The sequence below is a fragment of the Stenella coeruleoalba genome (genome assembly GCF_951394435.1).
Source record: "Stenella coeruleoalba genome assembly, chromosome: 15".
NCBI lineage: Eukaryota > Metazoa > Chordata > Mammalia > Artiodactyla > Delphinidae > Stenella > Stenella coeruleoalba.
Window position 1 is genome coordinate 15885779 of NC_137161.1, and position 23957 is coordinate 15909735.

Genomic DNA, 23957 nt, shown 5'->3' on the forward strand with positions numbered 1-23957 from the left:
CTCCAATCCAATCCTTCTTACCCCTCCCTTGCTCCCACCCAAACCATCCCACCTCTAGAATGCCAGCTCACATTGGTCTATCTCCCAATGCACCGCTGAATGCCCCTTCCCCAGACTTGGGGAGTGAAGACAAAAGGGATCCAGGAGCCATGAATTCTCCTTGTTTATCAGCACACAGGATTCTGGACCCGAAGTGGACCTTAGGGCAGCCTCAGGCCAATCTTAGTCCTGGGGGTGGGCAGGCCTCCTGGGAAGAATGACGCTTCGGCTTCTGAGGCTGCTGAAGGGGGCAGGAAGTCCCTCCACTCAATCCCAGTGAGGACAGAAGGGCCTTTCCAGAGAAGATTTTCAGCCACCGAGGTTAAGAGCTCCTGATCCGGGCAGACCTGGGATCAAGTCTTGGTCACATACTAGCTGTCTGAGTTTCAGAAACATGGCTTAACCTCTTAGATCTCAATTTCATCTTCACTAACGATCTCTGGGTAGGAGAGAGGATGACAGGAGATGGTGCAGGTCAAGTGCCTTAAGACAGTGCCGGGAGGAAGCACTTGAGACAGACCCTGTGGAATAATTCCTCCTTGCTGCCACTCTGACCTGAGGTTCACCCATCTATCTGTCTTCTCCATCCCCAGCTTCATCTCTCTCACCTGGATGACACCATCAGGCCCCATGTGATGTCTCCGCTCTCTCCCAAACTTCCCACCTCTGTAGGACTGCAGTCTTCAGCACCTGAAAGCTCAGCTCACTGCAAATCACTCCCCGGCTACTCACAGCCTCTGGACCCAAGTCGTCAAGTCTCGGTCTGGCATTCACGGTCCCCAGGCTGTCCAGCGTGCCCCCTCTGCTCCAGACCACCCCGTCTTTCATCATCTCCCTCCACACCCTCCTTCTTACCTCCCCGCCTTGCCCAGGCTGTTTGCTCTTCTTTGGAACGTCCTGTCTCATCTGCTCCACCAGCTGGAATCCAGCCCTTCCTTAAAGGCCTGGTGCACAGTCTACCCCCTGCTACCTTCTCTGACCACTCCAGCCCTCCCCCCAGCTCCTGGCTGCAGTGTCCACCCTGGACTGTTCTCTCATTTTTGGCCGCCTGTAGGGATCATCACTCTGACTCAAGGGCTCCACTCAAATCCCTGAAGAAGGAAAGAGCCAGGGGTTAGAGGAGAAATGGAGTCTCCCTTCTCGACAATCTCCTACACTGCACCTAGCTCCAGGCAGTGCTTTTCAAATGCTCCCGGGATGACTGGGGGAGCTGTTTGCAAGTCTTCCTCAGCCTCTGGAGAGGTGGCTTTGGAGATATTAGGATGGCTGAGGAAGGTGACAGTGGCGGTTAGGACAGCAGAAGAGGGATGGGTAAGGTGCCACCGTCTGACCCAGCCTAGAAGGGCTCTGTGTCTGACAATGTGGCAGTACTAGGGACGAAGTACCAATCTGAGTGGGGAGGGAGCCATGTTTAAGCAAGGTCTTGTGTCGTCTCCAGGCAGCAATCCTCTAGGGGTGAAGAAGTTGGGGTGAAGGATGAAGGGAAGGCAGTGGCGTCGGCAGGAGAAAAGTTGTCCGAGGCAGCGGAGGATGTTTCAACGGGGGTCTCCCCAAGTCACAGCCCCGTCACCAGAGCGGGTAGTGAAGGGTGGCAGTGGGACGTGGCCCATAGCCCAAGTTCTAGGGCCCTCGCCCTTTCCATTACTGCTCTGGGACTGGCCCTGTTGTCACAGCTTTCTTTGCTGTGACCAAGTGACCATCAGGGGCTCTCTGAGGGGGCCGGGGGGCTGGCAGAGCCCCCTCCCCCTAGTGACTTGCTAGATGACTTCCTGCTTGGTGATGGTCGGCTGTGGGATTGCAGAGGGGGGCTTGACGATTGTGGCGATGGCTCCCGGCAGGAGCTTGTAGGGCTCAGACCCCGAGCCACCTGGCGGCGAGGGCTGTGGAGTCTCAGGGGTGGCTGGAGGGATAGAGAGACAGACAGGGGCTGCTCAGAATGCCAGCCCTTTGGGGAGTAAACGAAGAGTCCTGGGAAAGTTCGTCCCCCTCTCTGAGACTTAGTTTCCTCTACTACAAAATGAGAGAATTAGACTAGATTCTCTCTAAGGTCTCCTACGGCCCAAACCTTCTGAGTCCCAGATCACCAAGTCTAAGTTCCATGAGGTCTGGAAGGCTGTGGCTGGGTCAGGTTCTGTGGTCAGAACCTTTTGCCCAAGTCCCCATAGCCCCCATCTCTTCCACCATTTGACATGGAGACTTCAGCTGCTGCTCTCAAACCAGAGCCCGAGTTGACTCTCCCTATGGACAATGGGGCATGTGACAGGAATATCCTTTCTTGGAGAAAAGGAACAGCAGTAGATGCGACCCGAGGGTCTGGCTAACTGGTTCAAAAAATACCATTTCTTTGACCTTGAGGCAGCTGAGTAACAGAAACTAACGGCCCCAGCGCCATTACCAGTTCAGAAAATAATTTTGACTATGACCCACTTGGCCAACTTTATTCAATGGCCGGCTTTCCCAAAGAACAATCTCAGTGAAATGCAACCTCATCTTAGTGGGCCACCTCATCCCAACGATAATCTTACTCTTTGAAGAACTTTGCCCGATGACAAACTCACTCTTGGGAGATATCACCTCAGAGGACAATCTAGCCCAGTGGAGGTTCTCATCCAATGAATGGTCTCACCCAACTGTCTAATGGACAGCCTTACCCAATTGGGCAGTCTTACTTCAATGAACAATTTTACCTAGTGGACAACATCACCTAATGGAATTCTCACCCAATGGGCAGCCTCACCCAGTGGATTGCCTTATCCCAAGGGCCGCTTCATTCAGTGGAGACCGTCCATCACCTCAGTGAATAAACAGCCTTCACAATGGATGTCTCACCCCTCATTCCCTACCCTGGAGCACAGAGAACTGTTTTATCCCATTTCCCATCTTCTAGACCCGACCTTCTCCAGATTCCCTCTTAGGCCCCAACCTCACCCCTTCCTGGGTAAAGCCCAATTGCCCACCTGCCTGCCCCCTGGGTCGGGGCCACTCACACATCTGTCCGTTGCTGAGGTGAGCAGGCATCGTGTTGGCAACAATGACGTTGGTGCCCATGTGTTCCTGCATCAGGTGAGGGTGCAGGGGGTGATGGGCATGAGGTGCATCACTGGAGGACCCTGCAGGTAGAAGGGGTACTCAGTGAGGATGAAAGAGTCTGGGGTAAAGTCCATGGGCCTCGAGGCACCATCTTCCTCAAGTGTGGCCGATCCACCTGCCCATCCAATACTGACAGTGCCTATTGGGTTCCTATTTCCAGGTTAGTAAACGGGGGCTTCCATTCCTATCCACAGGCTTCATGAAGGTACGGAGAGGACACAAAAACCAAGAGAATAAAGTGATTTGAAAGAAACAAGGAGCGTCTAAAGAAGCTGTGAGATCATTTAAATATTGCAGCAAGCACTGTATTGATTACATGTTAATATAATGGATTCAATCAATGGCTCTCAAAGCTCCTTGGTGTGCAACTCCTTCAACCATTTGGTCCCAACTCACCATTAAGCCTCATCCCCTTTATCTGAAGCCCAAATGACCTACTTATAGCATCGATGTGTCCCCTGTACTGTCCTAGCTCTGTGCTTTTGCTCCTGTGTCACTTCCACTAAAGACACCTTCTACCTCCCCTTCCCCCGCTCCCTCAATATCCCTAAGTCCAAATTCCAGCTCACAGATTTCCTCCTTTGGGAAGCCTCTCCTGATTCTCCCCAGTCCAGTAGGAAGTAAACCTCTCCTTCCTTGGAATTCCCGTCGTCATTTATCTGTAACCCATCTTTTGGGAACAATCACTTCTGTCTGTGAGCATTACAATTACAGGTGTATTTTTCTTCTCTCTTTGAGGTCCTAGCAAAGTGTCTGGAACACAGTAACTGCTTCAAAAAATGTGTCAGAGAATGACAGTACCATATATATAAGGTCTGGTAATAGGCTATGTTCACTAATATGACAATGATGGAATTTTAGGGCTTGCAAGGGGACTCTAAAGTGTACCTGTTGCAGTGATAGCTATCAATTATTGAGCACCTATTAGGTGCCAGGTACTGCTTTATAGCACTTTTCATGTTTGACATAATTTAATCCCCACAGCAATCCTGTACAGTGGGTATCATTATGAACCCATTCTACAGATGAGATTATAGGACCCGAAGAGATTAATTATCTTACTCATGTTTATCTGGCAACAGAACACAAGCTCCTTCCTGACCCTGATCTCAGTGACACCTGATTCATTACGACCCCATATTCACAGGGTCAAAGTGAGAATGAAATGAGTTACCATATGACAGTGGTTCTCAGCTGGGGGTGATTTTGGTCCCACAAGGGACCTTTGAAAATATGTGAATATTTGTCACCACTGAAGGAGTGATACTGGCATATCTTGGGTAGAGGACAAGCATGTGGTTAAACAAGGTACAGAAGAGCCCCCTCAGCAAAGAATTGTCCAGTCCCAAGTATCCGCTGAGGTGGAGAAACCTTGTCCTTGGCCATCACCAGTAACTGTGTCACCTCCAAAGTCTTCAGTTCAGTCACCTTCACTTAGACCCTGCCTCTTACCTTTCCAGCTCACTTCCTCTAGTACCATCACCACAAAACGTCTTCAGCCCTATTGATGCTGTCATTTCACTGACCCCCACTTTTCACTCTTGTCACCCATCCATATTCCTCTTAGTTCAGCCCAGATTCCGTGGTACATCGTTACGATCACCCCCTTGCAATCATCCTCAGCTCTCTCCCAGGTCCCCTTCTTAGCAAAACATTGTCAAAGGGCGGTATACTCTTGCTATCTCCACGTCTCCACGTTCCAACTCACTCACTCTGTAATACCCGCTCCCCTGCCTCAAATCTGGTTTCCTTTCCCACGGTCTCCTGACACTGCTCTCAACACAATCGCCAAGAGCCTCCTTCTCCCTCCTGTGGAATTTAACACAATTAAATGTCTGTCCCCACTAAAACACACTCTCCTCTTGGATCCTGGGACTCTCCCTGGCTTTTCTCCTATCCTCCCGGCTAGTCTTCCTCTATCTCCTTCTTCGGCACCTCGTTTCTGGGACACCACGAAGCTGCCTCTCATCCTCACCTTTGGGCTTGTTTGAGCAACAGAGTCAAACATGCATCTGCCTCTTGGATAACTCAACCCGGATATCTAACAGTCATCTCAAGCTTAACCAAAGTCTAACATGGATTCCTCACCACCACCACCATCCCCAGCCTTCAACTGTTTTTTCTCAGTCTTCCCCATCTCAGTAAATTATTCCACCACCATTGCAGTTCCTCAAAGCAAACATGTAGGTTTCATCCCTGACGCTTCGCCTTCCCCTCACCGCCCTCATCTGATCAATCAGCAGATCCTGTGGGTTCTTCCTCCAAATAGATGTTCAAGTTCATCTATGCTGATCAATTTCCAGTCATGCCTTAGTCCTAGCCTCCTTGTCCTTCCCCTGATTGGAGACAGTGACATGTCTCAGGGGTCTCCTGTCTCCACTTTGCTCCCCTGAAATTCACTTTCTACCCAACAATCAGGATAGTTTGTTTAAAACATTAGTCTGATTTTTCAGTCTTTTTATAAGAGTAGTGATGAGAATACAATGCAAATTTCTGACCATAGCCTTTAAGACAATGTTTATGAGTTGGTTTCTGCTCAATCTCTACCTTTATCTCATGTAACTCCTCCCGTCTCACAACCTTATCTTTCTTGAAGACACAAGCCTCCCCTGCTTCAGGGCCTTTTGCACTACATCTCTTGGAATGTTTCTCTCTTGGCTTTTAAATGTTCTCTTTCCTTCCATCAGGTCCGTGGCATAAAAGTCACTACTTCAGTGAAGTCTCCCTTGGCCAACCTATCTAAAGAGGCCCCTTTTCAGTTATACTCTATCATATTACCTGGTTATTTCAAAATCTGTAGCTGCCCTCTTTATTATATACTTGATAATCATCTGTTTCCACGAGCCTTTATACACAGGGGCAGGCGCACGCACACTCATACACACACACTCATACACAACCTCCAGGAGGACAGAATCTTGTTCTCTGTTGAAACTCCAGCACTTAGAACAGTGACTGGAACATGCTAGCTTCTCAGCACCCGAATTAACAGACCATTATCCCCATTTTCCTGATGAGGAAACTGAGGCTCAGGTAGGTAAAAGGATTTGCCGAAAGCTACAGAGTGAGGAAGTGATGGAGCTGAGAGGTGAACTCAGGTCTGCCTGAGGCTTGTGTCTTGGAGAGGCCGCCCACCCCAGCCCCGCCCACCTCTCATCCCTTCCTGGGCCGGACACGGACCTCCCAGCAGCATCTCCTGCAGCAGGTTGTCGATCTTGGCCATGCCAAAGAGCTTGATGAACTGGATCTGCTCGATCATCTGCCAGGTGATGCTCTGTAGGGTGGGCAGCAGCAGCAGCAGCTCGCCGAAGCGGCCGCGTGAGTCGTACTGGCGGTCGTTGATGTAGTCCTCCAGGCTCACCTGCACCTGGGAACGCAGCCTCTTGATCTTGCCCGGGTCGCTCAGCCCCTTGGCATCTGCAACGGGAGAGCTTGTGCAAGGGAGGCAGTGGGGGTCACCTGGAGCATCTGGGGAGGTGGGACCCAGATGTCCCCTTACTCCTGAGGCCCTGATAGGGGGACCTTGTGGCCCAGGTTCACATAGGGAGTCCCCAGCAGCGCTGGGGCAAGGATTCACGGTCCTCAAGAATCAGAGTGCGCTAATGCGAGCTGTAGCTTCCCGGACTCAGGCAGAAAAAGGTTTCTGTCACATTTCCTAAGATGCAGAACTGGGAGAAAGAAGTGGAAGATGGGGGGCAGGACTTCAGGAACACACCCAAGAGGGTACCTTGCAACCGTCTCATCTTAAAGATGGGGAAATCGAGGCACGGAACAAGGAAAGGACTTGGCCCAAGCCACACAGCCATTTGTTGGCAGACCCTTGATGTGAATTAGGGCTCCTGACTCCCAGGTAACGTCCCGCCATCCAGACCTCAGCACACACTGCTTCTGCTGCCTTACAGTAGCCTCCCCTCTTCTCTGCTCCCTTGCCTGTGTCATCTTGGGGTCTCAGCTTAATTTACACTTCCTTCAGGAAGCTGTCTCCATTCCACCCTCCAAAGTCTGCACTCTCAGTGTCCATGGTGTCCCCAAATTTCTGTGGCTCTTCCATCACTACTGAGCACACAGGATGTAATTGTCTCTTCCACTAGCACAGGCTCCAGACGCGCAGGCTCAGCGGCCATGGCTCACGGGCCCAGCCGCTCCGCGGCATGTGGGATCCTCCCGGACCGGGGCACGAACCCGCGTCCCCTGCATCGGCAGGCGGACTCTCAACCACTGCGCCACCAGGGAAGCCCTCTTTTGTCTTTTTAAACCCACTACTTAGCACCATGTGTTGTCAATATTTGTTCAATAGATAATTAGATGAGAGGATGGGTACATGGATGGAAGGATGAATGAATGAATGAAAAAAAATCAATGGATACATTCTAGATCCTTAACTAAGAAGGTGATTCAAGTGGTCATCCAATAGTTAATCTCAACCGTCATGGAGGTAATACATTTATTTCCTCTTTTATTTCCTCTTTTATGGATAAAGTAAGTAGCAGAAAGAGAACTTCACCCACATTTCCAGTCCAGGGCTTTCTCTTCTGGGCCACGTTTGTGCATTCTTTCATTCAGTCAATAAATATTTATTGAGCACAACCCACGTGCCCGGCCCTGTCCTAGTTCACCTGCCCATCCAAGCCAGGTTGCTGACCCTGACTCAGCATCAGTAATCCTGCACATTTTACTGAGCAGTTACTATCCATCTAGCTCCGTGCCAAGCACCACAGGGGATGCAGCCTGGGCCAGGCTCTCGAAGAAACTAGAACTAGAAATCTTACCCCCTCAAGAAACGGGGAATAGTGTGTGGTAGGTAGGAACATGGGCTTAAGAGCTGGATAGTCTGAAGTTCAAATCCAAGCTCTGCCATTTCCTGGTTGTGTGACCTTGGGCAAGTTAATCGATCTCCCTGTGCCTCAATTTTCTTATCTGCAAAATAGTGATCATGACAATTCCTACCTCACAAGTAAGAAAGCGAGAACATCCACAGGAAGCGCTTAGAACGGAGCCTTAGCGAGCACTCCATAAACAGTGCTCATTTCCTCTGTGTCACTATTTTTACTAGAGGCGATCTCCATGCAAGGAGGGCCTGGCGCTAAGAACAGCGTCTGGCACACAGTAGGTCCTCTCTCACATGGAAGGAGGGAAGGAAGCCAGCAGGCTTTTGCAGCCCAGGCAACCATCGTGACATTGTGAAATGAAATCACACTTTGCACAAAGACACAACTACAACAACGTTGTATAAAAGTGCAGGTGTGGGCTTCCCTGGTGGCGCAGTGGTTGAGAGTCCGCCTGCCGATTCAGGGGACACGGGTTCGTGCCCCGGTCTGGGAAGGTCCCACATGCCGCGGAGCGGCTAGGCCCGTGAGCCATGGCCGCTGAGCCTGCGCATCCGGAGCCTGTGCTCCGCAGCGGGAGAGGCCACAACAGTGAGAGGCCCACGTACGGCAAAAAAAAAAAAAAAAGTACAGGTGGAAAGTCAGTAGATGGAATGGGGAGAGTGGGGTGCATAATCTTTATCCTGCTAATGAAAGGTTAGGAGATACTGCCTACAGGTAATGGGACAAGAAATAATAGCATAGGCGCAGGACATTATATAGGCGAACAGTAGAGACGCTGAAATAGCAAGAAAAATAGATTAGGAGGAGGGGGGAGAAAAGATGGGAGTGGTGATAGAGAAAAGTGCAATCCTCAGCTATCACAAGAGGGAAAATATGTTCTAAAATGGATAAACCAAGGAATAGAAGGGTTAGCATTTTATTTAGAGCTGGAGAGGTAACTGCCAGAAGAAACAGTAAAAAGAATTGGAAACGGTTCCCCCACGGGGAGTAGGCTTTGGACAGGAAAAGTGTGGTGGGGAAGACTACTTCCATTTTAAGTGTGTGTAAATATTATTTCGATAAAAAATTTTTTTGAGGGAAAGAAAAGAAGGATGGTAGGAGGTAAGGAGCAGAAAGCAGGGAGGAAGGGAAAGAAGGGTAAAGTGGGAAAGAAAAAAACCAAGCCTCTGGAGTCAGTGCACCCTATCAAGTCATTTCAGCCCTTTGAGCCTTGATTTTCCTCATCTGTTAAATGGAGCTAATAGAAATGGCCTCTCCTGGTTGATGTACTAAAGAGATGAGGTGGTAAACTCAGGGTACATAACCCAGTAGGAGAAGTTTGGCAGAGGGTCCGGAGCATCAGGGGAGGGTGGGAGGTCTGGGCTGTACCTGGGTCAAAGAAGATGATGGCTTTGAGGCAGGCATACTCATTGTCATCGATCTGCAGCTCCTGAAAGGGCAGCACCAGCTCATCCAGGATGCGGATGGACACACGGCTCATCTCTGCCAGCTCTGGGCAGTGCCGAGGGACGATGTAGTCATTGCCTGGATGGGTTGGGAAGGAGAGGGGATGGGGAAGCCACCTGGGTGTACCCCTCTCCCCTAGCTTTGGACAAGCCCTGCCACTGGCAGTTATAATGCAGCTGGTGCCCATGGGAGGAGGGGCCTGTGGGAATTGTCACGCCCATTTTACAGATGAGGAAGCTGAGGCCCTGATTAAAGGAATGAGTTGCTTGCAGTCACTGGACTGGGCCTGGAGCCTGACTTCCTAGGACCCCTTTCACATCACCCAAGCTCCATTCTTCAACATGACAACAGACCCACAACACTGATGACACTAAAGGGCCACTTGGGAGGCATAAAAGCACCAAGGATAAGGGCTCAGTTTCTGGAACAAGATTGCCTGGGTTGAGTCCTGCTTCTACCACTGACTAGCCAGATATATTTGGGTAAGTCATTTTCTGTGCCTCAGTTTTTCCATCTATAAAATGGGAATAAATTACAGAGCTTACCTCATATGGTCGTCATATTAAAGGAGTTAGTATTTGTAAAGTACTCAGACTAGGGCTCACGGTGCGCCCTATATAAGTATTTAAAATAATAAACAAACATGCTATGAAGGCATAGGTGACATAGGCTGGGGGTTTGTGCCATTCCTGGATGTCTTTTGCTCCTACTCCAGAAAGTACACCAGAATGCACAGGTTACTCCAGGGCTAACCCTGACTGTGCTCTAACTTCCATGCTGGGGAATTGAGTTCTTCGAGTCCACATTTCTTTGCATCTGAGTGGGGTATCCAGGTGAGAATACTGAGGACAGGACCATTCCTGATCTTTCTCCCTCACTCCTGCACACTACCATGGAAATCTCCCGTGCCCGGGTGTGCTCCATGCTGGGCACACCCTCTGCAGAGCCCTGGCTGGGCAGACAGTATCCTCACCTAGAAGCAGAACGTCCTTGAACACCATGGAGCGCTTGGTGGCTCCGAGCAGCAGGTGCTCGCCAGCATGGGCTCTGAGCAGGGCCACCTGGAAGAGAGAAGGGATGGCGTCCGGTGTCCACACCCCTGGGAAGGTGTCCACACCCCCGGGAAGGCTGCTCCCGGCCAAGTCAATGACCCTGGGCAAGTCAGCTTAATGCTCTCCTTGCCTTTACCTGCCTGAATTATAAAATGGGTATCAGAAAACTGCTGCCTTGGAACTTCCCTGGTGGTCCAGTGGTTAAGACTCTGCATTTCCACTGCAGGGGGTATGGGTTCAATCCCTGGTCAGGGAACTAAGATCCCACATGCTGTGCAGTGCGGCCAAAAAAAACCAAAAAAAGAAAAAAAGAAAAGAAAGAAAAAGAAGAGAAAACTGCTGCCTTCCTCCCATAACGGATAAAACTGCCTGGAAGGGTAAAGAACATGTGCTCAGAGCCGGGAGACCAAATGCTGAGCCTGTCCTTGAATTGCTGTGTCCAGGGTAGCTGCTGCTCCCCTCTGGGCCTCATCTGCATGGCTGGTAAAACTAACAACTGGGTATGTGGGTTTTTTTTTAGCAGAAACTTAAAGGCTTTCATCAGACTCTCAAGAGGGTCTACAAACCCAAAAAGTTCTAAAACTTTTAGAGCTTTTTCCTGAATTCCTACCCATGGATAAGCTATGAAAGATTATGAAGAATGTTTTGTAAAAACGCAGATTCTCAGGCCCTACTGCCAGAAAGGCTGATTCTGTATGTCTGGGGTGGGCCCAAGAATCTGAAGTTAACAAGCTCCTTGGTTGATTCTGATGCACCGTTGTGTTTGGGAAATCATTACTCCGGGAGATCTCCAGGGCATCCACCCACTTGACGCCGGAAGATTCTAGATTCTGAGAAAGCGTTATAAGAATCTGGACATGGATGTTGCTTCCCGAGGCAAAGGTGTGAGCACTGGTCCTTGGCAGGAGATCTGCTTGACCGACCCCTTCCCTACAGAGAGGACAGGGAGGCCTTGGAAGAAGACTGAAGTCTGAGGTGGGAGCCCTGCCAGCGCACAGGAGGACATCGCTTGCCCTTTCAGAACCACCTGCTTCAGTGCTTGCTTGAGGACCAAAGGATGGGGCTGGTCAAACAGTAGCAGGCTGGTAGCCTCAAGGATCTTATCTGCAAGGTTGGGTTGGGGAGTTTGGAAGTTTTTTAGCAGGCTAAGCTAGGAAGCAAAGATGCTTTTATTCATTAATTCATTGCATTGCTCATTCTTGTAGTCGTCAAATGTTGAGTATCTACTAAGTGCCAGACACTTGTTTGGAGACACAATGGTGAAAGGAAAGCAAAGGAGGGAGGGAGGAGGAGAAAGGAAGAAGGAAGGAAGGAAGGGAGGGAGGGAGGGAAGAAGGAAGGAAGGAAGGAAGGAAGGAAGGAAGGAAGGAAGGAAGGAAGGAAGGGAGGGAGAGAGAGAAGGAAAAAATAGATTGATGGAGGGAGGGAGGGAAGGAGAAAGGAACGTGAGGGTCATGTGATAAAGAGCAATGAGGCAAGAGCAACTACATTCGATGAGGAGATCATAAAAGGCCTCTCCAAGGAGGTGAAGTTGTTCTAAGGCACGGAGGATACCTGGCACATAGTAAGCATTCGATAAACATTTGTTTGAATGAAGCAGGAAGGAATAGGTGAATGGATGAGCCAACTACTTAACATCCTCTCCAGATCGAGCCCCTCCTACCGCCATGCCCTTACCTCATCTGTTCCCCCATGGTTAAGCCTGGTGAGGGTGACGGGAAAAGAGGAGAAACGGCAAACAGCCTTGGAGGCGAGAGCTTCCTCTCCACGACCAGGGCAAAAGGAAGCCACAAGATGCTGATTACTGAGCACTTCCTATACGCCAGGTGCCATGCAGGACTTTCGTCACTCACCCCAGTGCCTCTGCGATCAAGAGGCAGAAGACCTGGATTCACACCCTGTGGCTGCCTTGTTCTGTGACCTTGGGAATATGGCTCTTTCTCTCCAAGCCTTAGTCCCCTTATCCAATGCTACCCAGCCTTCTAGGTTTCAATGGGTTGATGTCCAAGACAAACCAAGAAGCAAACAAACTTGGAAGGTGGTTCCTGGGGCAACGTCGACAGACAGTGCCCCCAATTCTCCCAGGTGTGCCTCACTCATCTTGGGCAAGATGAGCTCCTTATACGCCATGAATGGGGAGCTGGGAACCCTCCTGACCCTGGGTCTAGCCCCCTAACATGGTGGCTGTTCTGGGGGCGGGCAGGCAGGGGGGTGGTGATGTTAATGATTATTCTGTGTTACTGGCCACCCATCACTGCTCTCTGAGAATGCTCTGAGCCCCAGCCAGGAAGGTTTGGGTGGGAAATCGAGGTTAACAATTGCTTAGCTTGGGGGGGATCTTGTTGCCCTGTTGAGCCCCTGGGAAGGAACAGGAGGGATTAAACATTAATGCAGACTCTCCAGCAGAGGGGACCAGGGCCAGAACATGAGGAGCAGGGGAAAGGCAGGGGCCGCTCGGCCGAGATCCCTGCCTTGTCATCCCTTCCAAAGCAGAGAGGAATCCAGGCGAGAGGGCGTCTGATCTAGCCCCCCCATGAGGGTGAGGGCCAGCCTAACCAGGGTTTTCACAGCGTGTCCCACCAGGTGATACTAACGTACTCCAGGAGAGCCTGGGCATCAGAAGCCTTCGAGAAGCCCTAGGCTTCCCAAAGTTCCATAGCTGCCCTGCCTGAGGACCTCTCAGAAACTTTAACAGACCGACACGTGTTGCCAATCTTTTGTGCAAATGTGCAAAACAGAGAGGCAAATGCACCAGGAGCTGGTACCTGGAACACTACCCATTGGTGTCCCCTCAGCTTCCCTTGGAGCTGAGAAGGTGACCCAGCCGAACTCCTCTTTCCCAAACAGGGCAAGTGTCTGCAGAGGCCTCAGGGCTGCCCTGGGCAGGCACTACCATTTACAGTATCTCAGAAACTCAACTGTCCTCAGCCCCCGCCCCTTCAGCCCCCTTTTTCCCCTGGGACATTTTTTGGTATTCCAAAGGAGGTGCTTTGGGAAATAAAATGCTGAGTTAAGCCATCTTGGTGGGATACAAGGAAGAAACTGACAGTTAGGGAGGTCCGCTGTGGCCTGGGACTGTGTAGGTGTCCCATTACATGATTCACGCTTCTCAAACGGTAAGTGGGAGATTGGGACGGACGTGTACACACTACTATATACAAAATAGATAACTAATAAGGACCTACTGTATAGCACAGGGAACTCTACTCAGTGCTCTGTAATGGTCTATACGGGAAAAGAATCTAAAAAAAAAAAAGTGCATATACGTATATGTATAACTGATTCACTTTGCTGCACACCGAACTAAATCAACCATGCTCCAAAAAAAATTTTTAAAAATGGCAATGTCCCTCAATCCTCCCAACAGCTTTCCGAAGTGGATATTACAATTCCTACTTTACAGATAAGAAAATGGAGGCTCAGAGAGGGAAAGTAATTTGTCCAGGATCACACAGAGAACCTATCTTAGAGCAAGGGCTCAAGCCCAAACCTCCTGATCCCTGCCCCTGACCCCCTACCAACATCCTCCCCAGGAGAGCTGCCTGGGGCAGTGGTGCAGTGGCTACTAGCCTGGACTTTGAAGCTTGTCTGCCTGTTCTAATACCAGCTGTGTTGGATACTAGCTGTGTGATCTTGAGTAAGTTACTTAACCTCTCTGTGCCCCAGTTTCCTCACCTATAAGATGGTCGTAATAGCACTGATCCCCTAGGGTTGTTGGAAGGATTAAATGAGCTAATATTTATAAAGTGATTTAAACAGCTCCAGGCACACGTGAACACTGTGTATGTTTGTTAAATAAAATCAAACCAGTCCAAGGCTATATCCCAGGTGGGCCAGCAGGACCCACCTGCCCAGGGCCCGCACTGCCCGCAGACCGTGTTCACCCTCACCTGGTCGTCCAGGGGGAGCTCGCAGAAAGCTGGGATGTACTTGGCCCACTCGACGAGCACCAGCAGCTGCTCTTTCATGGACTCACACACATCCGCGATGCTGGCGATCTTCTTTGCCCGAATGTCACCATTGATTCCAGAGACAGGGGAGGTGATCTGGGGGAGATGAAGGAAAATGCTGGGGATGGCCGGGCCCTCCTTATATCCTCTGTCCCCTGCACAGAGCCCCCGCCCCGGAGAGTTCTCCTGTCTGGAAAAGGGCAGCTGGACTGTGGGTGCCTTCTCAGCTCTGAAGGAAGCTCAGGGAAAACCGGAAAGGGAGGATGCTGAGGAGGCAGTTATGGGGAAGAAGCTCTCTCTGGGCCTTTATCTGCTGCCTGCCCCGTGTGCCCTCCTCCACCAGCTCCTTTGAACCCCAAGGAACCCCTCAGCCCTAGAGGAGAAGCAGAGCAAAAATCCTCATCCTCATCGGATAAGTGGCGAAACCACTGCCCAGAGAAGTGCTGTGACTTGCCCAAGGTCACACAGCAAGGGGTTGGCTGAGCCCCATGGGCTACTCTGTCCACTTGTCCACTCCTCTTTTCTCTTGGGGCTAAGCTGATCTCAGGCCCTCAGCGAGGGAGAAAACTGCTTGGCTTGCAGAATGCAGGCCCCACAGGGCCCCTGAGCGCCGGCTGTGGGTCTTTGCTACTAAACCGGCTGAGCGACCCTGGTCTCAGTTTCCCTTCTGTGATAGCTGAGGGCCCTCCCATCTGCTGCTCCAGGGCCTGGCTGGGGAGGTCAGGGGTGGAGTTGAGATTCCTCTTTGGGGCGAGGGATCCCCAGGTGGGTGGATCCTGGTGGATCCCCAGTACCTGCTGGGACAGGACCTCGGCCTGCAGGAGCGCGTTGATGGAGGGCAGGCTGCTGTCCTCGTAGCTCGACCTGCGAGTGCTGATCCGGTCCCGTTCGTTCTGGACGGCTGTGAGGAGGCAGAGAGAGGTGGGGGTGGGGGGCTCCCGTGACATGAGGGGTGGCTGAGGAGCAAGGGGAGGTGGCTGAACCCAGAGGGAAGGACTGCAAGGCTGGCCTGGAACAAAGGAAACAGGGTTGGAGGTGGGAGTTGGGGGGCGCTGGGGAGCGTCCAGAGGGCAGAGCCCAGATCAGCATGTGGGAACGGGGGGAGATGGGTTCTGGCCCAGCTGTGGGAGAACTTGCCAAGCACCACAACTGCCCTGCACACAGCTGGGTGGCTGTAGGAGTGACCCAGCCGTCACTGGAGGCATGTAAGGTCGTGATGACTTGGCAGAGGGCTCAAGGTGGGTCTTGAACTTTGAAGAGGGGATCTGTCTAGATGACAGGCTTTCAAGCTCCGTTTTGAAAAAGGGTCCCTTTCTTTCCAGATGAAAGTGTATGAAACAAGCAAAATGAATTGCTCTGGGTGACGGAGATGGTCAGGGATTCCTGAATGTGGAGGCAAAAGGCCTGGAGGCCTTTGTGGAGGCAAAAGGCCCCACCTGCCCTCAGCCATCAGCAGGAAGTGCATGTGCTCTAGACAAACCTCTCAGGAGCAGCTCAGGAAAGCTCTGGCTCCCTCCTGACCGACTGCGGGGCCTCCTGCCAGGAACTCAGAGACCCAGGGCCTCCATCCACCAGGGCCTCACCCGCCCCCCGGCCATCCCCATCCTGGCCTAAGATGTAAGGTGGTCCTTCTGCTGCCCTGGCCTGGCCCTCGGAGTCCGGGAGGCCTCACGGTGGAATGTTTTTGAAGCTGGAAGGAGGGAGGACGAGGCGGCTGGAGACCTGGGTTCCTGTCGGGATTCATCCCTCACTCTCCATGTGCTGGTGGGGGTCACATCCTCTCTCTGGGCCTCGGTCTCCCCATCTATAAGCTTTTCCCTCCAAACCTGCTCCTCGGGGTCTTTCCCACCCCAGGAACAGGCAGGTTCTTTCTTCCTCCCAGCCTGGGAGTCTCACTATGTGCCTTTTTTCTCACACTCCAAATTCCATCAGAAAGCTTTGCAAGCTCCATCTGCGGCTCCCGCTCCGGGCTGCGCCCTGGGGCAGTTCAGACCCTCCTCACCGGTCACTGTGCTTCTGGCCTCGCCCCTGCAGTCTGTGCACCTCTTGAAAGACAAAGGGATCCCCTAAAACCCAACTCAGGTCATATCCCTCCACTGCTCAAAACCAGGACCTCCCCATCATACCCGGAGTAAAGAGACAATTCCTCGCAATGGTCCTGTCTCTCCCATCTCGCTTTTATTCTCTCTGCCTGTCAAACCTGCCTCCCCGCTGTTCTGGGACTCACTCGGCCACTCTCCCTCAAAGCCTTCCCACGGCTGTTCCCACTGCCTGGAATTCTCTTCCCCTGCAGCTAAGCTGCTTCTTCTTCATTTACTCACGTCTTTGTGCAAATATCACCATCTCAGTGACACCTGCTCTGACCATCCTGTCTGATGTGGTGTCCCTCCCACAGGCTCTGCCCTTTCTCCAGCCTTAATTTTATTTTTTTGCTGTACACGGGCCTCTCACTGTCGTGGCCTCTCCCGTTGTGGAGCACAGGCTCCGGACGCACAGGCTCAGCAGCCACGGCTCACGGGCCCAGCCGCTCCACGGCATGTGGGATCTTCCCGGACCGGGGCACGAACCCGTGTCCCCTGCATCGGCAGGCGGACTCTCAACCACTGTGCCACCAGGGAAGCCCCTTCTCCAGCCTTATTTTTCTTCTTGGTACTTACTCTCTGTTTCCTTCTTCACTCTCTGTCTCTCTAAGAGAAGAAAAGCTCCAGAAAGCCAGAACATCATCCCTATTGTCCGCTGCTGTAGCCCCAACAAGTAGAACAGAGCCTGGCGCACAGTAGGTGCTCAATAAATATCTGTTGAGTGGCTGAAAAAAGGCGCAGGATGAGACAAGCTCTGATTCTTGGGCACATCCTATGCCCCGTTTCTCAATGGAACGTTGACATTCCCGCTATTCAACTCTCTCCTGATTTCACACATTGTTGAAATCAGAGAATGAAAGTCAGATAGTGTACAGGGAGCCCGGGAATTTAGTGGGATATGATAGAGGTCCCAAGGTAAGAAATCTCCTCTCCCCAGACCCACCGTCCTGGACGGATGCCAGCTCCCAGCACCGCTCCCCTGCCCGAGTCCCGCCCCGCCCGCAACACCCCTCCCATGGCTACCAGCCCGCACCCACCAGGGCGCCAAGTGGCGGCCTAAGAAAAGGGCTGCTGTCAGCAGCTGGGGATTGGGCTCCTCAAGGTTAGGCCGGTGTTATCAGTGCCCGGCGCGAGCTCAGTCACGGAATGATGTTTTCCACATGTTTGCTCAGTATTAGCAGGGTCGGGGACCTAAGGTAACTTCTATTGAATATTAACCGGCCCGGGCAGAGGCGGAAAGGAGCACCAGCCTGTCTTCCGAGAGAACCCCTGAGTCGGGGCGTAGGGGAGTGCTGGGCCGGGGTTCCCAGGAAGGGCCTCTCAGACGGCCCCTGGCCTACCGCCAGCTTGCACCTCCTGCACCCCTGGCTCTGCGTCCTGGGCTGGACTTCCGACGCCAAGAGTCAGACATTTGTCCTGGGTCTACCAGCAGGGGCCCAGGAAGGTGTAGGTTTAGAGGAAGAAATTTGAGACCAGCTGTTGAGCCCACTGATTCCCCAGATTTCTTCCCAGAGTCTTTGTTCTTTCAGGGAACCCACTTCTGACCACCGTGGAATAGCCTCTGGCCAAACTTATAAGACTTTGAGGTCGAGAGGAAGTTTCAGGAATCTCGGCCGAGAAGGTGCCTCCCAAGGCCATCACTACTAGATTTCATCCAGGGACCTGGTGTCTGCTCAGCTCTGGGGAGGCTGAGCTCTAGTCCTGCCTTCCCCCACCCCGACCCAATCACATCACCTCTCTGGCCTCAACTTCTGCATCTGTAAAATGGGGAGGGGGTAGATCTGATGACCTCATACACAACTGACTGGTCTATAAATGCTATGTTTGCGGCCCATACCTTCCTGTCCTCAGGGGCAACTTTTGAGTTTTAATCCCTGGATCTTCCTAAGGCCATCGAGGACGGGAAATAAAAACTGGTCCCAACTCTCCTGATCACTGGGGCTTCCACCGAGAATCTCTCTTGACCTCCCACCAGGCCGAGGAGGGGTGTTGGGACTGTAAGACTTAGGTAGAGCTAGTAATGTCCTGACTCCCAGAACCTGACCACAGTGGCAATGGAACACGTTGTTACCCTGGCCTGTTCTCAAAGCAACCAAGCAACTGCATGTGTCATGATCTCCTGGTTAACCCAAGCATGTAAATAAGCACCAACCTTTACTAGCCCACACTCACTTGCCATCGGTCAATTCTCCTATCCTCCTGGAGTAACGCCACCTTCTCCAAGACGAGAAGCCATTGGCTATTCTCAAGCCTAAGCTAAGGCAGAATGGCCGGGGGCTCTCCCTCCCCTTCCAGGAGCCAGGATCTGGGCCCGCTGCCTCTGTGGCAGCCCAGTGGGAGGATCAGGGAACAACTACACATGTCCTGGTGGGCAGTATGTACTTGTACGGGTAGATCAGTGGGCGTAAAGGTAGACTCAGAGCTGGAAGGGTTCGTTATCCACCCCTGTCCTTTTATAGATGTGAACACTGGAGCCCAGATGGGGCAGAAACTTCCTCGAAATGACACGTGAAAGTGACTCTGAATATTTAACAAGAGACATCTATAAAGACCATCCAGATGCAGGACCAGGCTACCTACAGCCTAGGAAGGTAGCCGTCTGCTCAGGTGAGCTGCCAACCTTTCTTCCACCTGCCTGTCACAAGGCCTGGAATTTTAACATGAGAGATTCATTCTCTCAAACCTAAAATCTTAGGCTGTCGGGGTGATTTATAGAATCACTGGCTCTTAGACTATAGCTCTCAATCTTTTTCTTGCCTCCAGCCGTTCATGCATGCCTCATATTCCCATTCATAACATTTCTTTCTTTTTTTTTTTTTTTGGCCACGCTGCGCAGCATGTGGGATCTTAGTTCCCCGACCAGGGATCGAACCTGCGCCCCTGCACTGGAAGCATGGAGTCTTAACCACTAGACCACCAGGGCAGTCCCCCATTCATAACATTTCTCATTCCACAAAGTCGTTCTCAAGTTCAAGGTGAGACTGGCTCAATCCCATTGATAACTGGGTAGGGGAGAGCAGTGGGGCATCTGCCTTTTGAAAAAGGCCCTCCCCGACTTTGAGGATAACTGAGGTCTGGATGAGAGAATTGTGTTGCTGCCAGAAGGGGCCTTGGAGACCACGCACTCCTTCGTGAGGATCACAGGCCCAGGTTTCCCAGCAGGGCTAGTGAACTCTAAGGGCTCTGTAGGGATGAGACCCAGAAGCTGTTTCCCAGGGAGGGAGAAGAGAAAACAGGGGCTCAGAGGTAGAGTCGGGGAGGGGAGACAAGCAAAGCCAAGTTCCCGTCCTTCTCAGTCTGCCCGGGGAAGGCTGGGTCCCAGGATCCTGCTGCCGCATAGGGTGGGGTGGGGTGTGTGTGTTTGTACAGAACTAGACCAAGGGTTTTGGCTGCTGTGCCACAGCTGCGGGCTGGAAGTGAAGGTCTGGGAGCCAGTCCCAGGGCTGGGAAAAGTGAGTTGAGCAGAGAAGGAGACAGAGATTTGAAAATGAGCTCAAGTTACCCAGAGAAGCGGTTAAAAGATGTTTGCCTCCTGAGCTTAGGCTGAAAAACTTTTAAACATTCCTGGGGTCCGGAGGGCACAGTAGGCAGCACTGAGGTATCGTCTAAACAGCAATGAACTCGGGTCCAAAGCTCTGGGTTCAAACCTCAGAGCTTGTCTGACCAGCTGTGGGGCCTTGGGCAAGTTGCTGAACCATCCTGGGTTCCCTCGTCCATGAAAAGCAGGAGGGATAACAGTGCCACACAGGGCTGTCATGAGAATGAAAGGAACTATCAACTGTGGAAATGCCCAGCCAGGGGATTGGTATCTGCTGGTGGCAGGAGGCCAGGGAGACCCGAATAAACATTGTGTCCCAGCGTTCCCATCCTCCTCCACCCAGGATGAGTCTGGGGCCTTGTTCCCTCTTCCTAGAACGGGAGAACGCTGGGTCACCCGATGCCCAAGAAGGAAGATTAAGAAACTGCTTGCGGGGGGCTTCCCTGGTGGCGCAGTGGTTGAGAGTCCGCCTGCCGATGCAGGGGACACGGGTTCGTGTCCTGGTCCGCGAAGATCCCACATGCTGCGGAGCGGCTGGGCCCGTGAGCCATGGCGGCTGAGCCGGCGCGTCCGGAGCCTGTGCTCCGCAACGGGAGAGGCCACAGCAGTGAGAGGCCCGCGTACCGCGGGGGGAAAAAAATAAAAAAACTGCTTGGGGAGGAAGCTCAGCTACAGAACTCTCGCACCCCCGCCCCCACTCCCATTTGCTGAGTCTGGGTGGTGGGTCCTGGATGTTCGTAGTGCCGTTCTCTACACGTTTCCTAATGTTTGAAATAGTATATTAAGAAAAAGCACCCAACTCGGCTGCCTCGTGTTGGTAAAGGCAGGCAGGGGTGGTGGCGCTGGGAACCTGAGTAGCTGAAAGTGGGAGCTTATCTCTTGGAATCTTTCTCAAGACCAAGCCCAGCCCCTCCCTATGGTCAGATTTTCAGGCCCTCCCTCCTCTCAGCCGTTAGCCAGTCACCCTGGGGCCTGTCACCAAGTCATAAAGTTGTGGCCGCAGTTGTAAATGGCTGCCGGGAGCTTGCGGGTGCAGGTGGGACAGTGGGGTGGCAGGGGGAGGGTCGAGGCTCACCTTCCTTCTTCATGCCAGCCCGGAAGCACTTCTTGAGCCTGCAGTAGCGGCACTGGTTCCTCTTGTCCTTGTCCACCACGCACTGCCGGCTAAATCTGGGGAGGGCTTTGGATGGTTGGGTAGAGAAGAGACAGCCTTCCCCCTCTCAGGTCTGAACCAGGATCCTGGCCATCTGGTTGACCTCCAGCCTCTTTGTTCAAACCTTTCATCCCAGGAGTTCTTCTGCTAACCAACCAGGAGCTGGAAAGGCCCTATGGACTCTCTGAGAGCCCAACCCTGTCCCGCTAAACATGGGGAAACTGAGGCTCAGAGAGGCGACACGTGGCCTCAGACCACTCAGCTGCAAGTACAAGGCACTGCTATTTCCAGCATATCCTATAAAATCCCAGAGCCCAGAGTGGGCTCTTGATTGTGGATCAGTGTCAATACTTGGTCCACATAAGCCACATTCTTGGCGGGGGGGATATGGAATAGAGGCAGTACCCACAGTGGTTATGGGTGGGACCCTGAGTGTCAATCTGGGCTCTGACATTGATTCAAGCTGGGTGACCTTGGGCAAATTCCTAGTCCTCTCCAAGCCACAGCTTCCTCATCTATAAAATGAGAATAATAATAGTAACGACCACAGCGGGGTGTTGACAGGTGACAATGAGATAATTACCTTAATGGGGCTCAGCACACAATCTGTTCATAGTAAGGGCTCGTAACTGACAGCTACCATTATTTTATTATTGCTGTTACCCAGAACGTGAGATGCTTTGAAGGAGGGATCTCCAAGGCCTTGAGAGAGGTGGAAAGGCCGGGGCCAATCCCCTATTTGCCCCAGAAAAAGCACCAGGTTGGGGGATGGTCCTCATCCTCTGAGGCTTCAGAGGTGGCTTGATCCTAAACCACATGGGTCCCCATTTGCTAAATGGGAAAAATAACAATGAGCTTCTGGGAACGGTTAATACAGGCAAAGACTTAGTATGGTGCCTGGCACATGGTAAGTACTCAATAAATGTCAGTCTATGGCTTTATGATCAATAAATGAAGTTTCTAGAATAGATGTTCCCATCTGGATCTGCAAGGACTAAGAAATCAGAGGAGGCTTGAAGGGCTTGAAGGGCAGATGCCTCTGGGACCTATTCAGAGAGAGGACAGACCCGGGGGGACATTAGCCCAAGTGCACCCATTTCCCAGCCGGAGAAATCAACGTTCCTCACCTGCAGGAGTACATGTGGTTCTTCCTCACACTCCTCCGGAAGAAGCCCTTGCAGCCGTCACAGCTTGAGGCACCATAGTGTTTGCCTGTGGCCCGGTCCCCACAGATGGCACACAGGGCGCTGACACCCAGGCTGTTGGGTGCGTTGAGGTTGGTACCTTCTGATGGGGACGTGTCTGCACCACAAAAGAAAAGTGAGGACACAGCGGGGGCAGAAAGTCACCTCCCGGAGGCCCTGCTCTCCTGGTGGTTTAGATTCAGAAACTGAGATGAGCATTGTGGGGACCTCCCCAGGGCTTCAGCCTCAGCTACGCCCAGGTGCTGTCATACTCCCTCCAAGAACTTGGGCAAGTTCCTCGCCATTTTGGAACCCCCATTTTGCATCTGTAACTTAGGGACGGTTGTGGCACTGACTTCACAGAGTTGTTTGCAAAGGTCTGTTCCTTCCCATTGTGGAGACCGCTAGCCCCAGCTTTTCTCTGGGAAGGAACGAAAACCTGGCTGTCTCCTAGGATGCATCGGACCCTTGTAGACCCTGATTGGCTGGGTGGAGGGGACTGTGGGAGGGGCAAATATTCCCCCAGCATCTGCCCAGAACCAGGTCCTGTTCCTCACTCCTCACTGAGTGAACAGGTCTAGGTGGCTCTCAGCTTGGTACCCAGGGGCCCTGAAACTCTCCCAGGGAACAGGAAGACATACATCAAGGACAGTGGCTCGTTTGCCCTCCTGGGAGGATCATGGCAAGGATCTGAGCACCTCATAGCAAAAGCTACTGCATCTATGTAAATGTGAAGAGGGGAATAAGAGGCAGGCGGCTGGGGTCCTGGGTACTAGTACTGCTACCAACTTGCTTGTGGCCTTGGGACAAGCTCCTTTTCCTTGCTTCAATTTCCCCTGGGCCTCAGTTTCCCTAACTGTAGAGAGGGGCAGTTTGACTGGTCCAGTTGTTTTCCATTTTTTTTAAGTTTCAGCAGCTGAACCCTCTTTTTTGTAAGCAAATCTTCCACCAAGGATAGACCTCTTAGAGAAGTTGACAAGCACTATCGACCATCTCCCCAGAAAAATGCCTACATACGCACATCTCACAAAGTCACACACACACGTGTTTTCATAGAAACCCTGAATCCAATCTTGAATTCCTAGGGAACATCTAGCTAAGAACTGGAGAGGGATATAATGCTGTAGTTAAGAGCACAACCTCTATAGCCCTTCTGCCAAGTTTAAATCGTAGCTTGCCCACCTCTTAGCTGTGTGACCTTGGTTGCATTAATTTACTTCTCTGTGCCTTCATTTCCTCACGTGTAAAATGGGGAACATGATAATCCCCAGGTCTGTTATGAAGATTCAGTGAATCAATATATGTGAAGTGCTTGGCACATAACAAGCACTATATCAGTGTTTGTGAAATGAAAACTTTTCTGCAGAAGAAAACTCTGGGAGCAGATGACTTCCAGCCTCCAAGCACAAGTGGACATCTCATTGCTGCTGTGGCCTAGCTGAACATCACCTAGACTCCCGAGGGTGCCCAGGAGTGCAGCCCCCTCCACTTGGTGAATTATTCCTGGAGATGGGGATAATTGTTAAACTGCGTTGGTGCCCTTTCTCCCTCAGCCTTGCCTCCTCCAACCCCCAGGAGAGCTGACCCCACAACTC

General features: G+C 51.9%; 1 protein-coding gene across 6 annotated transcripts in view; it reads right to left on the reverse strand.

The window, feature by feature from the left end:
• Positions 1-1622: 1622 nt before the first annotated feature.
• Positions 1623-23957, reverse strand: part of HNF4A (hepatocyte nuclear factor 4 alpha) — a gene marked incomplete at its 5' end in the record, with an annotated part of 61348 nt that continues 39013 nt past the window's right edge. For 3 of the 6 annotated variants that reach the window (XM_079943733.1, XM_079943734.1, XM_079943737.1), the window contains 9 exons: positions 1623-1939; positions 2997-3149; positions 6310-6546; positions 9327-9482; positions 10378-10465; positions 14347-14502; positions 15201-15307; positions 21101-21195; positions 22306-22480. In XM_079943733.1, the coding sequence (XP_079799859.1) occupies positions 1797-1939; positions 2997-3149; positions 6310-6546; positions 9327-9482; positions 10378-10465; positions 14347-14502; positions 15201-15307; positions 21101-21195; positions 22306-22480 (1310 nt within the window). In that variant the 3' untranslated portion in view covers positions 1623-1796. Of the gene's footprint in view, positions 1940-2996; positions 3150-6264; positions 6547-9326; positions 9483-10377; positions 10466-14346; positions 14503-15200; positions 15308-21100; positions 21196-22305; positions 22481-23957 lie in introns of all 6 variants that reach the window. The other 3 variants (XM_079943735.1, XM_079943736.1, XM_079943732.1) reach the window with 2 other exon arrangements.